Here is a 17249-nt window from a genome sequence, read left to right as displayed (position 1 = left end):
GTTATCTTGCTTGTCCTGCTCCTTCCTGGGCTGCGGGCCCCTGAGGGATGGTTGGGTCTCCCTTCTCTTGGACCTTTTAGGCTTCACCTTGGACCTTTCCCACGGCCTACGGGCAATATGTTGGGTGGTGGGTAAAACTGCTGTTGAATGAGCATCTTCTTCGATTCCCAGAAGGGTCGCTCCTTGCTCATACGTTGTGACTTTTTGTTGCTTCCCTTGCCAGTCTAAGATCAGGCCGAATGGATGGGTCCATCTGTATCGAATTTCTCAGGCTCTCAAAACATGCTAGGACTGGGCCCATCTTCCTCCTTTTGATTAGATTTGATTGTGTCAGGTCCTGGTATAGGGATATTTCTGCCCGTTGTAGGTGATCCGTTTCATATTCCTACCTTTAGCTAGTATTTGTTCCTTGTTGGTGTAGCTATACATAGCGGCAAAAACATCTCTAGGTCTCGCCCCTGGTTCCTGTCGCCGAGGGCCCATCCTGTGGATTCTGTCGGATTGGATCTCTGAACCTGCTTCGGGGTCCAGGAGGTCGCTGAAGATGCTCTTGATTACTTGGGTTAGGTCCTGGTTCTCGTTTCCTCCGGTAGGCCTTTGACGCGTTATGTTGGACCTCCTGGACCAGTTCTCCAGGTCCTCCGCCTGCAATTCGAGGTTGAAAGTGGCCGCTGCTAGGGTTTCAAGCAGAGTGTCTGCTTTCTTTGCATCTTCCATCAGCTCCTGGATTGCTCTCTCGTTTGTGTCCACCCTCTCCTCCATTTTATTGATGTCCCTCTTTATTTCTTGCAGTCCCTCCTCCAGGTCCTCTCTCAGCGCGTCCATTTGTTTCTGCCCAGCCGTGGTGATCTTGTCTATCTCGCTGAGGAAGTGTTTAAGGGAGGACAGCGGGGGGCGTGGCTACAAGGCCATGTAGAAGGACGTGTCTCTGTGGGAGCTCCTGACAATCCGAGCAGTTGTGATCCGTAACTGCACTCAAAATGGAATGTATATTCCCACAATAGCAGCAAAGACACATGAACGTCTGTAGCACACGGTGTGCGAATATAGAGCAGAAAGAACAAAGGAGTCTGCGAGATACAAACAAACGGAGATGGGCAAGAGCCCTGCAACTAACGTGGCAAAATGGCACGTATCCAGAGACAAAGAGCTGAGCTGGCGTTAATGGTAAGGGACTATGCACAACCATTAAGAGAAGGGACGTTGGATATAAGGATTACTCTAGGTCTCCTCTCTGCTAGGTAAACATGGGTCCCCATACTTGCATCCACTCATGGATAGCATATGTCTGCCCAGTTCAGAGGCACTTGAGAGAGAGTCTGTCAGTGCTTAGTTCCGGTAGAGACTCTGGAAGGAATTGGGAATCCAATGTACGCAGATGTAGTATAGTAGAGTAGAAGGTAAATCAGAAGCCTAACTAGGCCCAAAGCTTAGTCACTCAAGCTAATCCAGGACGGGAAGGTTAAGGGACAAAGAATGGAGGCTGAGAGGTTAACTGACCACCCTGTTACATGTGTTCCCCAGATGAGTGTGCAAGGGCGCTTGCGGGTTTCCAGAAGGTGGCTAGTGAGATGGAGGTGCCACACTGGCTGCTGAAAAAAAACTGAGGGTCCTACTACCTCACTTTGTTTCTTGGGGATTTAAATAGATTCCGGGGCGTAACAGCTCCCTGAGGACAAGGTGCATGACTTCACTGAGGCAGTATCCGCCTGCCTGAGGACTAAGAAGGTGACATTGGGTAGCTACAAAGAGTGGTGGGGCAACTGAATTTCACACTCAGAATCATTCTCATGGGACAGCCTTTTTCCCGGTCTATTGCCAGGGCAATGTCTGGACTCGCTAAAACACATGACCACACCAGGCTGTGCAAAGAGCAAAAGCAAGACTTGAGGGACTTCGGCCAGATCGGTCAAATTACAGATGCAGCAGGGAGTGTGGGCTTTGGGGCTATTCTGGGGAAATAATTGTGCGGCCGCAGGTGGCCTGAGCAATGGGTAGGAGAAGGCACTCACAAGTCATGCAGAATCACCAAACCTGCCTCCCTTATACCTTCCAGATCCCCTTATTCTAACCTCCTAGCTGTCCCTAGAACCTGCAAGGTCCGGGCAGGCGGCTCCAGCTTCCCTGCAGTCGCCCCCCTACTCTGGAACTCCCTACCACCCCACATCAGGTCCATTGAATCCCACTCAGCCTTTCGCAAAGCCATCAAAACTAACCTCTGCTTTAACCTGGATTCTATAACAATTTGCACCTGCAAGTACTTTGTGTTACTCTGTAAACACTTTCTCTGAACGGAACTGTAACAAGTAATACTGGGCGGCTTCTTTGTAACCCTTAATCAATCCTTATTAAGCTCTCACATAGCGCCTCGATGCCTGCGGGCTGCCATGCGCTCTACAAATTTAAATAAATAAAAAAATAAGGACTATGTAAGAACATCACCTTCCTGGAACTTTTCCCCCATCATAGTGGCATTGACAATCTGGGGTGCGGAACTGGGGGGCAAGGATGTTGTGTTTTGGTCAGACATCATGTCTGTGGTGTGTTCTATCAACAGCCAAAGTGCATACTGCCCATAATGTGGAGGTTATTGAAGAGGCTGGTATTACTGTGCTTAAAGGCCAATATACGCTTGCAGGCAAAACATGTTCCAGGTATCCATAACAATGCGGCTGATGCTTTATCCCATTTCAAACTACAGGAGTTCCAGCTGTGGCTACCAGGGGCGGAACTGGTGATGGAACAGTTAACCGAGACACTATGGGGGCTTGGTGCCAGGAGCTAGCATCATTGATACAGGTTTCAGTGCCAAAGAAAACAAAAAGGGCCTACGAAAGTTTTTTTTTTTAAAGACTTCAGGGTTTTTTTGTGGGACCCAGGGTATGGAGGACATATTTCACAGCGGGCGGCCCTCAGATTCCTGGGGCAGCTACGTGATGGAAGGGGTTTTGGCAAGAGCGGCCAGAGCAAAAATGGCAGCTATAGGATTCTGTTATGGGCTGCATAGTAGGTCCCAGTCTTCAGCCGACTTTGCCATAAGGAAGGCCCTAACCGCGTGGAAACGGGCAGTGGTACCAGGGTGAGGGGACAGGAGGAGAACCGTAGATCCTGAGAAACTGTTGGCAATGGTGCAGGTACTAGCAGGGATGATTGGGAAGTGTCACTATTCAGAGCACTTTTTGTGACAGCATTCTTCGGAGAATTCAGAATTGGGGAAATAGTGGGCTCAGCCACATTTGACAATGGAGGGGGACTGGCAAAAAGGGACCGATCCTTCGAGGGGGTCAGCATAGTGCACATTTGGCTTCAAAAATCTAAGACGGACCAAGACAGAAAGGGAGTACAGGTAATTCTCTCAGGCACGCATTAGCAGATATCTGTCCGATAGGAAGGCTGCAGCAAAACCGTGGGGGCCGGGGGAAGCGGGGGCCCCTCGGTTTCTACATAGGGATGGCTCCTGCATCTAGATTTCAATTTCGGTGAATCGTTACTAGAATCACCAGATAAAATAGGGCTTGGAGGGATGGGATTTGCACCACACTCCTTCAGGATTGGGGCAGCCACCACGGTCGCAAGATATGGGGGTCAGGAGCAACAGATACAAGTCGTTGTGAGATGGAAGTCCTTCATTTACAAGGGTTACATTAGGCCCCATCTCATGTGCTGAACAGGTGGAGGTACATGGGCAGTGGGTAGGGAACGTAAAGGCATGAAAGGGTACAGGGGGAAGTAGGCAGTTATTACAAAAACTGTGACAGTGTATCTTGATGTGGCCAACATGGTGTCTTTTCTTGTTGATAAGAGAGATGGGGAGACCAGTGGTATGGATTATAGGACACTTGTTCGTTCAGAGGATGGAATGGAGAGTGCGGGAGCAGCCAGGATTGCTGGCAGGCATGGAAGGGTTCAGCATCCACTGGATCTGCGATGGGGGACCTCTAGTCTACCAAGTACCTTCACTACTGGAAGAACGAGTGAGAGGAGGTCTGCCGGGCCCGGATTTGGTGATTTTGCACATAGGAGGTAACGACCTAGCAAGATTTGGCTTGTTATCCTTGTTCTCATGGTTTGGCCAGGTCTGTCCTGGGGCTCTGCTCGCCTGGTCACAGATCATCCCTAGAATAGGCTGGCAATGCGCGAGACCGGCACACACTTTGAACATGTCAGCGAGAAAATTGAATAACGATCTGGCTCAGATGGCCGCAGGCCACGGACGTTGGCAGATAGTGAGGAACTGCCTGTTGAAGGGCCCAGGGACATGTCACAAAGATCAGGTGCATCTTCCACGGTATGGATCAGACCTATATGGCAACACTGTGGCAGGTGGAAAGAGGACCATGGGGACATGGAGATCCCTTTCCAGGGGACACTGGAGCTGGAAGGAGGCACAACTACCGAGGGATCCCGGCAGGGGACGAGGGGTGGAGGGACCTGGAGGCAGCTGGGCCTGGTGCAATTGGGGCTGCCTTCCGGTTACACCCCCTGATCCCCAAGTAGGGCATGGTGGGGAGGGGACAGGGTCTCATCACTGTGCACTGCCCCTCCGGAGGGTTGGGGCGCATGGTCCACCTGGACCACTTGTCAAGAGAAATATTTGCTAACAATGCGTAATGAGGTGTTAATTATGTCTGATGTTTGGTTTTGGAATAGGTCACATTTTTGTTATGGGCTTGTGTTTTACTATGGAATAGAAAATGTGCCCGGTTTGGCATCCACACATTGTGTTTCATGTATTCACTCCTTCTCAGGGGCATGCCCCCCTGCTCAGCCCTTATGTACTGATGTGAGAAGCATGAAGGTGTCTCACCCGCTAGTCCCCGGAGATCTGTCGTCCAGGTGGCCAGGACACAGCCATCACTATTGGATCCAGTTCCTGAGGGTAGACCAGTGGGGTACGGGGGGCGGAATAACCTGGATGAGGGATATTCAGGGAGTGGAAGTGGGGCAGCGAAGGTTGAAATGCAGTACACCCTTTCCATTAACACTGGTTCTCCATCCTACCCCGTAGAATATGTAGAAGCTCTACCTCCCCTCTTTTCCGAAACAAACACTTTCTTACACCAACAGACTAACACCACAGCCGTTTACCTGACATGTCCCAACACAAGGGTCAATCAGTTGACAATTACACATACTTGACGGTCCTTCCTCTTCCCCACAGGGATAAAAGATGGAGCACACTACAAGCAAGGCTGAACGCACGAGGAAGCTATTCCAGACCAGCAGTTCAAATGGAGGAGAAAGGCTGTGACACCTGAAAGGACAAGGTGGGAATTGCCCTGGCCCTTTTTCAACTCAGACCTGCAAGGCCTCCGAAAGAGTAATCATAAGACCGGGGAATCCAGCTGGTGTGTGGTGTATCAGACGTCAACGGTGCCCGGAGCCCTGCCGCATTGATAACCAAGACGAGGAGACGCACTTGCTACCGTGGTACCGTCCTCGGCTCCAGAGGCAAGAAACGCCAACGAGTTCAGCAGAGCCGGTGAGTCGGAGACAGAGCGGATAGAAAACCAGACTGTGTTGAGCCCAAAATTTCAAACGGCAACATTGTCTGAACCTTTGAACAAAGAACTTGTGCGTGAAAGCTTGAAACAAAGTCCAGTGAAGGACCAGCTGCAGAGTGGTCAGGCACCACGTGGGCGCTCATTCGAAGGACTCTGGCATGTCCCCTTTGTTGAAACTACAAGTACCAGGAGGTCCTAGGAGAGGCCGGTGTGAGGGGTCATATAAGGGTCGAGTCAAACCCCTTGTACAATAAAAAGTCTCTTTCACGTTGTCAAGAAAGAGAGCAAAGGAAAGTGAATCCTGCATTGTGGAAAGCAAAGTGCACTGTGTATTTGGCAAATGTGAACCCGCCTGAGGATGCCTGCGAATTGGGGTGAGCAGTAATACAACCGTGAACATTATATCGACAAGAGTGAACCTGGCTGAGGGTTGACCACAATGAATGGTTATTTAAAAAGACATGAATAGACATGGAGACTCTTGAATGTTACATTGTGAATGAAAGGCTGTAGTGAACCCAACAGAGGGAGGCCCACATTGCACGAGGGATCGGAGCCCGGCAGAGGGGGATCGGAAGGCGAAGAGTAATCGCCCCATGAAGATTTATTGATCGGGTTCTCTGAGGCAAGAGACTGTGTGTGAAAGAGACTTGGCCACAGAAGGCCCCGATATTTTCGAAACAAACTGTAAAATGTCCAGGAGTGTGCTTTGCTCAGGAGTCCCACCTTGCCCCTTGCTAAAAACGTGGGGAAGGGAGACTTAGAAGTAAGGATTGCCAATAGTTTTTTTTTGTATAGGCTCTTTTTATTTGACAAGACGCCTCTATGACTGCCTTACTATTATTTGATGGTCCTATCTTGCTCTCATCTTAGATTTAGATTAGGCATTTATCACACCCCTTTATACAGTTTAATAAACACCATTGAACTGTGATCACTTGTGTCTGTCTTTACGGTTGCCACCATGAGTTCCCTACACTGAGCTCAAGCAGACCGGTTTCTGGTGTTTCTTTTGGTCATGGTTGGTAGGGCGCTTAGCTTCAAAAAGGAGGGCTTATGGGAGTTCCGTTCTCATCCCATGTTTACCCTAGTGTCTGTTAAACAGTATCCAACAAGGTCTGCTACTCCCCAAGCAGATTTGCACCTATCCGGATTTAAACCAGACTGACCATTTTTCTGTAGCTCAGTCTGGATTGCCGGACGTCTTCTATGCAGTCCAGTTGTTATCTAGGTTTTCAGTCTGTAGGGAGAGATGTAGGACCCCCTGAACTCTCACACAGAGCTGCTAATGGAGTGAAGTGATGCTACTTTGTTGTTCAAACACCAAGTTGATGGTTTCACCTTTTCAAACACCAAGTTGATGGTTTCACCTTTAATTGGTCTGGATGCAATAATCCACCACCACTCCCACCAATAAAACAATTTGAATAGCTTTATAGAGGGAAGGGCATGCCCTTAAAAAGAAATGAAGGCAAGAGATAACTGCACAAATTAGGAACTCGTCGTGGATTTGAAAACTGGTACATTGTGGGTCTGCAAACCAATAAGCCAAGTTAATAGAATCTTTTGAAGCGACAACAAAATGAAATGCCTTGTTTTCTGGAAAAGTATTGTTCCAGGCATTTTATTGCCTTAAAACCTATTTCCAGTATTCAGTATTCTCTAAACTATTCAAGTGGGACTGTTTGTACCCAATAAGATCTTCCTATTCTGCTTGGAGAAGCGCCTGACCCTCAGAGAGTGCAGGTGGATGAGCTCTCTGCTCACCCACCTCCAACTCTCCGAGGGTCAGACGCTTCTCCAAGCAGAAAGTTGGGGGCAGATCTATCTCCTTGGCTGGGCCTCCCTCTGGAACAGCCTCCCTGCCTCTCTCAAACTTGAGCAGAAGGACCTCCAGATCCGGAAGCAACTCAAGACCTTCCTTTTCGCTTTCCATCTTCCTCTCCCCTGCTGATGCACTCCACTGCTCTGCGTACTAGTCACCCTCTGAACTCTGGCCCAGGCTCTTGCATGTCCAGTTCCCCTTGCACTGCCTCCAGGCTCCCCAGCATTTAAGGGTCTGTATCTGCAACCCTAAAGTCCCTTCTCTCTGAACTTAGGGGCCACCCGCTGGATGCACTTGTGAGTGAACTGAACTCCCCGCCCCTTCCCACTGGCACTTCTCCCCTTCCCTCATCCCCGCACTCACGCAATCTGAATGACACAAGGCCTGATAAGATCGTTGTTTTGTCCTCCCTTTGTTTCCCCCTCCTTGTTTTGTCACGCCTAGAAACACTTGTGTACAGGCGCGTTATAAATGCCACATCGTATTTAAAAGGATAGTTCCGGGACTTTTTTTTTTATTGTCCCTACGGTTCGGCCATGTGTTTTTAAGCATAAATCGGTAGATCGTAGAAAACTTTCCTATGGACCTTACCCGACTTTTCGTCCATTAACGCACTCGAAATCAGCCGCCATTTTCTGATAATCCTATCATTTCCCCCCATCAACCTGGCTCACCTGCTTTTGCGGCACTAAATCAAATCCCCCGCCCCTGAGCCTGACATCAGCAGACGCGTACCGCCCATTTCCCAACGCCAAAGCACGTTTCGTGTCAACAATCGCTGCGCCTCAGCTAATGACGTGTCGCCATGGAAATGGCAGGACGCCTCTTTCCTCAATAAGTATAAACACACCGTTTCACAACACACAGCAGCAGATTTTCGATTCCATTACTCTCTCTGTGTTACTTTGAGTATTCTGTGACTCGTTTCTGTGCTCTGGTCAGCTACCTTCGCCGCTTCTAGGCCTTGTGAACACCTGTACCATCTCTGTAAATTATTTTACTTTCTTTACCACACAATGGCTACAATAATGCCGTATATGTACGAGCCCGAGTACACCGAGCAAGAACTACTGGAAAGGCAAGCACGCGAAAACGATGGGGATTCGGACGGCAGTTGGGAGGACCAGTCAACGGATGAAGAGCCTGGACCATGTCGCATGGACGGCGTCTCCACCTGGTGCACGTGCAATCGGTGCGAGCTAATGCCAACTGAGGAGGAGAACTGCTGCTGCCGTGAAAATTCCAGGTGCTTGGCCTACATTTCGGAAGGCGAGCCAAGTCCGCAATGCATCACCGAGCTGCCAGAGTTCAGGGAAGCCTGCCTCTCACGGACCGCGTTGAGGATGATGATGGTGCTTATGCACGAACTTCGCGGCACTGTTCGTCCGCGTAATCCGAGTAACGAGTAAGTATACTCTGGTTGTGATGTCAGTGATGCCACTACTATTTCATGGTCGTCTCCCACATATAAAATTACATCTACATATCATTCGAACGCATGTAAATTGGTTCCATATTGTGCATTTTCTAGATAGAATTTTTTTCAAAGCAGAATGACATTTTTTACTTGAATCGACATTGATAAGAAAGTTTTGTCATTTTAATACAGTTTGCATCTTTCATTTTCACAGGTGGTACAGGCTGGTGGCCTACTGTTGCTTCACTAGGTGGCTTCACGGTAGGCTCGGACACCGCGTTCAGAGAGTAATACCTGCCTGTGCGGTACTTGCCATTAGACAACATTTCCCCAGCGACAGTGGACAATACCGCGGATTTTCCCTGGATGTGCTGCAACCGGAACTTTACAATGTGTAATGTTTATTATTTATGTTCAATTGTAATTAAGATCTAAAATAAAACCCAACATATATTTTAACAATGGTTGTTTTGATTTTTTAAATGAATCTAGTGTGTCTCAATTGAATAGTCTTCCTGTGCCTTGTCTTGTCACACCACATGTCTCCAGCCAGCATCCTCCCTCACGCTGGCCGCCCACCTTCAATCCACATAACCGTTGAACCCATATGCAGCAGACATACATATGTTATTTTGCGGGTTGGCATCAAGCCTCCCGGCCTTGCCTCCTCCCCCAAAAATACTTACCACACCACTTTGTTCAAGCGTTGGCAATAAAAGGCCGTTGGATTTTATTGATACAAAACATGGTTATAGGTAAATAATCCATATGGTTGATCATAATAAATCATCCTTTTGGGCACCGGGTACAGAGATGACCCCCTCTGGCCCGTGCCGCCTTGCCACCACAGGCCAGCCTGCTGCTGACTAACTGCCTAGGCATCCAGGGTCTCCAGGGTGAACTGCACCCATATATTCTCCTGGGAGGGTGAGGTATTTATAAACTCACCCCCCTGCCTTCCATGTACTAGATCCTGCAGCCTGCCTCTTACATGCAGTTAGATGGCCTCTCCTTGGTGAGGCCCTGCGGCAAACGAGTCTTGTTTGCACGACCACCGCCCCAATCCACCCCCCCCGCCCTATCAAAGGCAGTTTGCACCGGGGTACTTGTGCTGGCAAGTGGAGCTGTCAGGGAGCGATAAAGGCCAAGAGGTGCCAAAGACCATGTACACTTCAAAGTGGTCTATAGAGCATGGGTTGTTGTTCCCATGTCTACCTCCAGACCCCATGTCTCCTGCCAAGCATCCCCCCTCACGCTGGACGGCCCCCTGCAATCCACATAAGCGTGTCTCCATTCACGAGTCTTCCTGTGTCTTGTCTGCACGACCACCGCCCCAATCCACCCCCCCCCGCCCTATCAAAGGCAGTTCGCACCGGGGTACTTGTGCTGGCAAGTGGAGCTGTCAGGGAGCGATAAAGGCCAAGAGGTGCCAAAGACCATGTACACTTCAAAGTGGTCTATAGAGCATGGGTTGTTGTTCCCATGTCTACCTCCAGACCCCGTGTCTCCTGCCAAGCATCCCCCCTCACGCTGGACGGCCCCCTGCAAACCGCATAATGCCACGACATATACACGTCATTCATTCACAAACACACCCCTGTTTCGAATTCTTTATAACCCACTTCATATTTCTAATGAGAACTTCTTTGCGCTTTGCTAGTCAACCCGTGAAGGTGCTGGTTATCTGCTCTTCGTCTCTGTGAACTTCCGTGACCACTTCGAGGAAACTCGTCAGTTTGCAAACCTGTGAACTGCTCCCTGTTCTACGACAAGAAACTACTCTGATCCCTGCATCTAACTGTTTGTTCGTCAAGGTAAGGCCATGTACCATAATCATTTTGCGTCCAATTTCTTTTCGTTCAAGACAGTACATGCAAGGAACTAGTCACATGTTCTGAGTTTAGTCAAATTATCTTTCTATTTTTTTTAAGTTATTCAAATACTTATCCGCATGTGAATAACGTGTATAGTTCCAAGAACCAAAACGAACCTTGCATTGAACCTTTTATGTGTCATTTAATTTTTTAACACATTGGTATTCATAGAGAATTGTTGATCTTTACTTTTCAGAACTTTCCACAATGCCTGCCTGTTCCATTGGCAGTTGCCCTCGTTGTTGGAACAGCCATGCGATTATCAGTGCGACCGAAGAGCTTATTTTATCGTAAACCAACACCCTGTGTACTGCACACGAACATCGCTTGCCTCAAGACGAACTATTTTGGATCGAGAGCAAAGAAAAATGCAAAATCGCTGAATATTCTCTAAACATTTGATGTCCAATAAATGTACTTTGCCAAATGTACAATCTTGTCGTTTGCTTTTAAACCACAGTTTCATATTCCGAATTGTGGCGCTGTATTGTGAGATGATCTAAGACCCTGTGTACAGCAAAGGAACATCGCGTGCCTCAAAACGAACTTTTTGGAACGTGAGCAAATAAAAATGAAAATCGCTGAATATTCTCTAAACATTTGATGTCAAATAAATGTACTTTACCAAATTTACAATCTTGCGGTTTGATTTAAAAGTACAGTTTCATATTCCCAATTGTGGCGCGCTGTGTTGTGAGCTGATCTGTGTTGGTTTCCGGGTTCTGTGTGGAGTCGCGTAGAAGACGCCTGGGCGCGTTTGCCTACGCAGCACAGTCACGTCACGGATAGAGGCGGGGAATATGAATGTTTTGATAAAGTCTGTTTCAGGGGCGGGGGATTTGATTTAGTGCCGCAAAAGCAGGTGAGCCAGGTCGATGGGGGGAAAATGATAGGATTATCAGAAAATGGCGGCTGATTTCGAGTGCGTTAATGGACGAAAAGTCGGGTAAGGTCCATAGGAAAGTTTTCTACGATCTACCGATTTATGCTTAAAAACACATGGCCGAACCGTAGGGACAATTAAAAAAAAGTCCCGGAACTATCCTTTAAGTATAGGAGTGCTATTAAAACATGGAAAGGTTTCTTAATACGGGCATCTTGCCATTAGCGCGTGTTGTAAGATGGTGAAACAAAATCAGGAAAAGATCAGAAGTCAAGAAACAAAATAAGGGCGCAGCAGGGAAAGGTATTAGGCAGTGTGGGCAGGAAGGCATGAGTAAGGGAAAAAATATGAAGTATCAGGGACACACTTCCATAAAGGTAAAGTCGGGAAATAGAGGAGGGCACATTCGTAAAGATGAGGATCTTAAACCTCATCTCATTGACTTGGCAGGTCAGACAAACACATAGAACCACGAAATCAGCCGCCAATATAAAAGGCCAAGAGTGTCTACAAGTTTGAAATAAACTCGAAGACTTTGAGGTCTCCTGCAGTGTCCGGCCACAAGATTTGAAGAAACCCAGCCAAAGCTAGCTTACCCGATGCACAGGTGCAGTAAAAGTAACACCCCCCACCCCCCAACCTCCGAAAACATTGACCGTCCACAGCGCGAATGAAGCTAACCTTCACCCAGATGCTCAGTCTACTGGACAACACGTGGTCCAGCACTTCCTATTGCCTCTGCTCCCATGCGCTGTGTTACGGAAGAATAGTTTATTTTTTGTCCCGAGTAACTGGTCCATACTTTATTAATAATTGTTCACCTTCAGTTGCCAGGGCAATTCTAGAGAAAGTGCTATCCTTCCATACATTTACATATTTCAGTATTTTCCGAGAAGCCAAGATTTTGAAGATGAAGGCCTTTCTCAATCTGGAGGCACCTAAAATATATCTGATGTGATGTATCGAACCAAGCTAGCGATTGTGCATTTGGAACGCAAATGCACCATGTGATCGGATGTTTTAATAAGTATTATGCCATTTCCATTGGCAAACGGCAACGCAACCCAAGCAGCTGCCAATGTTGCAAGTCTTGTGGCACAGCTACATATTCCATTAATTGGGACATTAACGCGCGGCACAGCTACATATTCCATTAATTGGGACATTAACGCGCATGTTACAGGCTGCCTTTGCTGGCGCCCGAGGGCCGTCACCCCTACTTGGAGTTAGCACCATGCTGTCAAAGAGCATTTTACAGCCAGACATTTAGTGTGTAGTCCCCTTGCTGGCTACCCGTCCCAGTATAATCTTCAGCCAATAACCACCTGCTGCATACTTTTGACTTCATTATAATATAAACACGCCACTGCACTTCAGACTGTTTTTCCCCAACTGTAAGGCAACGGGCCCCCAAAGATCATTTTAAATGGGAACCACACCAGCCCTGACACATCTTCAACCAGCCCTGTATGGGTTTGCTTGGATGTGGTTAAAAATAATGCTAAGAAATCTAAAACATTCAATGTGTACCTGCCAGGCATGCATTCAAATAAATATAAGAAAAACGAAGCCAGCAAATATCACATTAATAAAGGGAAATAGTTATTGACCTTTTCTCTCAGCCAATCATCAGTGTGTTTACTTTGCAGTCAATAGACATGGGCCCCTCCCCGCAGGTGGAAGGCACAGGGGCACAAGATGGGTGGTGGGCTTTGTAGGGGGGGCACGGAAGTGGGCCACCGGAGTCAAACTGACTAAAGTCGGCGGCTGCAGTTTTCAGGTGAAAGCAGCTCAACTCTGGAACGCCCTACCATCCACCTTGAAGATGGACCAACCCTACCCCACCTTCCGACACAACCTTATAACGTGGATCAAAAATGCAGACACACTTTCGATCATCCACTGCCTGGACATATTCAAGCCTAGGAATCTCTGCCTAGGACCGTAAACACATGCTTTTACACTCCACATGCTGTATATTCCTGTATATTTTGTGTATACTCCTGTATATTTTGTTGTACATTATTCTTGTTGCTCTATTTTTGCTATTTTTGCCATGTGATCTTGTAACAAAGTTTTGAGCTGTCGTATAAAATGTGCCCGGTTACCCTTGGGTCTGGTGCGCAATATGAGTAATAAAACAAACAAACAAACACAGCACAATAGGGACCCAGACTCCAGGGCGCCCATAAACTGGAGGAGGTGACAGGGGCAAGTGAAGACAGGCAGTCCCTGCCCCCGACACCCACATCAAATGCACTGCTCCCATCCGGAGCGGATGGGGGACAAAGGGCCGTTTGATGCTCCCAAGGGGAGGGGGCTGCCCGCTCTCAGGCCAATTCTGGCCTGTATCTGGAGTAGGGCAGGCAGCCCCCGGCCTTCACCTCCCCTGCCAGCACAGCAGCACATGCAGGAGCAGTGCCATCGCTGCCCCTCGTTAGAGATGGGCGATATAAATAAAAAACCTCCCTCCCACCGACTGTTAGACACACTCCCAAAATTGTGAATAGGGGATAAACAGGACAGACAGGCACCAATAAAAACTTAAAATGTAACGCTTTAGAGTCATCAACAATTAAAAGGTATTAGTGCACAGGAATGCTCAAAGAAATAAGTTATCATAGGCCTTACTGGTTTTAAGGTAAGGGGTAAGTGTCAACTAACACTAACGCCGCTTTTTGGCAACTTCAAATAAAAGTATCATATGCCTGGCCGGATATGGAAATAACCAAAAACAACAGGAGCAGGTTGCCCAACTGGAGGTGAGTTGGAGGAAATACATAGCCGGGCAACACACCTACAAGGAGGTTAAGGCACGTAATAACCATAAGGGGCAAACGGTGTGCAAAACTGAAAAATAATAAGATAAGGCAGGGACCAAATTAAGAGATAAGTTCACAAGAACATGCAAAGAAAGAAGGCATCATATAAATCAAGGGAATCAATCCAACAACCAAACCACTTGGGCAGGTTGCCAAACTAAGTTAAGTTTGACGAATGCTGAAGCCCAGTTAATGCCTCACTGGTTTTAATTAAAACAACCAACCCACAGGGCAGGTGACCAAACTTTAGGGAAAGTCGAGGAAAGCTGAAGCCCAGGAAATGCTGCAATGGATTTAAATAAAAAACCAAAAACACAGAGGCAGGTTGCCACACTTGAAGTATGTATTGATGAAAGCAGAAACCCAGTGATCCACCAGTAAAGAGGAAAAGCATAAAATACCAAGAAGGCTAACGCCATACAAAGCGAAGATCAAGTAAATAACCAAAGTCCTAGGACCAGTCGCCAAACGTGAATGTAAGTTTCACGAACCAACAAATGAAACGCCGATATATCGCCCCAATACAAGGGAAAAGGCGCACGAAAGCACGAGAAGAAAAAATCCCTGTCCAGGGAGCATGAGAAGAGCAATCCCAAAAACCAGAATTCAGTCGATGAAATCCGAGCTTGTGAATCCACCACTGAGGACGGAAATATAATACCGCATCACAAGGTGCCAAATCCCTAGTGGATCACAGAGCTAAATAAATGCCTACATACAGTGGGAAAAGGCAAAACGCCTCCCACTAGTGGTGCAAGGAAGGGACAATCCCCAAAACTGAAAGCCTGCCGAAGGCAAGCCAAAGCTCCAGAACCCACCCCCAATGCTAAAAAATTAATAACGTCTCTCAGAGGGACATATCACAAGTGGGTCAGAAGAGCTATTGGGAATGTCTACATAAGCCTCAAATCCCCCCAAAAATGGAAGGCAAACTAAAACTCCGGAACCCACCTCTGAGGATTAAAAAGCAATAGCGCCTCTCAAGGAGCCATATCACAAGAGCTAAAGGAATGCTGACATATGCCTCAAAGTAAGGGAAAATGCCTCCCCAGAGGACATGGCAAGGGCAATGCCCAAAACCGGATTATGTTGAATGCAAGTGGAAGCTCAAGAACCCACCTCTGAGGATGGAAAGTAATAGCGCCTCACCAGGGGCCATATCAAGGGATGCCTAAACACAGTGGAACAGGCTCACACACCGCACCACAAAGGGATCAAGGGAAGGACAATGCCCCTAAACTGAAGACAAGTGGTAGGCAAGCCAATGCTCCAGAATCCGCCTCGGAGGATAAAACATTACTGATGCCCCTCATGGGGCCACATCACAAGTCGGACACCAGAGCGATAAGAAAGTATGCAAATGCCTCCAAGCATGGAAAAGCGCACAACAGTTGATTAAAGGCATATACCTCTCCACCTGGCATGAAAAAGACAAAAAGAACACAGAGGAAAGTCAACTGCAAAGTCAAAGAAGAAACTCCAGACACAGCTCACACGCTGGGTCCACCGAACGTCACAAGCTTTTGTATGAAGGGCAGCAGGGATCAGCCTTGAGTTGGCCCTACGTGGAAGTAGGGCCCCCGCTCACCTGATCCCTTGTTCCCCAAAGTATGTGTGTGATATTATCATTATGTTTGTTTGGTTTTCTTTCCACTTCAGCTCATGATATAATAAAACTTGTGGCCAAAGTTTTTCCACCCTACCTCTTGTTTGGCCTCCTCATTATGGCACTATCATTACTGTCACCTGTCACACCCTGCATGGTAATGGTCATGTAGACCTCGGGAGGGGGTCATTGTCGCTTTGCATAATGACTCTTCCCCCACTTGCGTGTCATTGCCCTTGGATAACAATCCCTCCCTCATGCTAGACATGTACCAAAGGCGACATCCCCATTAGGAAAGAGAAGGGTTGGGAATTGATACTAAATCATGACGTGCAAAGGAATTAACCAGGAGTGTTGCGTTAGTTTGTTCAGCGCCTGTACTAGTCGAGTTACGTGAGGAAGAGAATGCCTGTTTGTTAAATGTGTGCCCAGGAATGGACTGGACAAGTGGTGTCCTCACCTTGCTATGAAAGCTTGGTGCCGCTGGCGCAGCACCTCCTCCTCATCCTTGTCGTAGTACTCGGACCAGTGCCCGTGTTGGGGCCGGCTGCCGCGGGGTCCGTGGAGCGAGGGCTGGGACCGCACGGTGCTACTCTCCCTGGAACGGGAACTTCTTGGCTTCTTGTCAGCGGGCGACTTGGCACGAGCCTGCGGGGTTAGTGTTGCACGATCCTCGGGGCTGCCGCTACGCCGCCGCTTTCTGCTGTTGCCACCAGCAGGGCTGGGGCTTCGGGACCGCTGCACCGGTGCCATGCCCGTAGTAGGTCCCGAAGCTGAGCCTCCCAGTCCCCAGCATGAACGTAAGGCTGCCCGCCGCTGTTTACACTGGCACAGGAAGCAGACGCGATAGTCGCCATAGACACAAACGAAAGACTACGGTCTGTGACGCCGACACTTTTTTTTTCAGATGAGCATATTTTATTTGATATTTGTTAAAGGATGAGAGACAGGAAGTAATCCAAGATCTACAACATCGGTGTACCTAAACATGCATTAGCCATGCCAACAGCTTGGGCTTTTGTGTAGGCATGGCAAAGGCACTTGCCAGGCAGAGCTATAGTCGTATTAACTGGCCATTTATGGTAGCAGATACACAATTGTGCGAATACCTGGGCATCTGATAGCATGCCTGGTGGCATACTTATACACAAGCTAAAACGGCTGACTTTGCCAATGCTTGTTTTTATCAGGACTATAGTAAAGGACACGCTGAGTGCTTATACATGGAGTGGTTGAGTATTTTTTGTATTACACCAGTTTACAACACCAAAGAAGTAATTAACTCTCAAAACACTGGCAGGTACTTTGCAAAGTTTGA

The 17249-nt window shown here is 48.0% G+C and overlaps 1 protein-coding gene across 1 annotated transcript in view; it reads right to left on the bottom strand.

Annotated features, from left to right (window-relative positions):
• The window catches only part of NKAP (NFKB activating protein), a 420242-nt gene extending 403407 nt beyond the window's left edge, over positions 1-16835 (bottom strand). Inside the window, exon 1 of the mRNA XM_069612688.1 lies at positions 16392-16835. Coding sequence (XP_069468789.1) covers positions 16392-16684 — 293 coding nt within the window. The 5' untranslated portion in view covers positions 16685-16835. The remainder of the gene's footprint in view (positions 1-16391) is intronic.
• Positions 16836-17249: the final 414 nt, after the last annotated feature.

The sequence above is a fragment of the Ambystoma mexicanum genome, chromosome 5p, assembly GCF_040938575.1.
Source record: "Ambystoma mexicanum isolate Mex_15411 chromosome 5p, UKY_AmexF1_1, whole genome shotgun sequence".
In the NCBI taxonomy this organism is placed as follows: domain Eukaryota; kingdom Metazoa; phylum Chordata; class Amphibia; order Caudata; family Ambystomatidae; genus Ambystoma; species Ambystoma mexicanum.
Note: the sequence above shows the minus strand (reverse complement) of the source record. Positions and strands in the feature narration are given on the sequence as shown.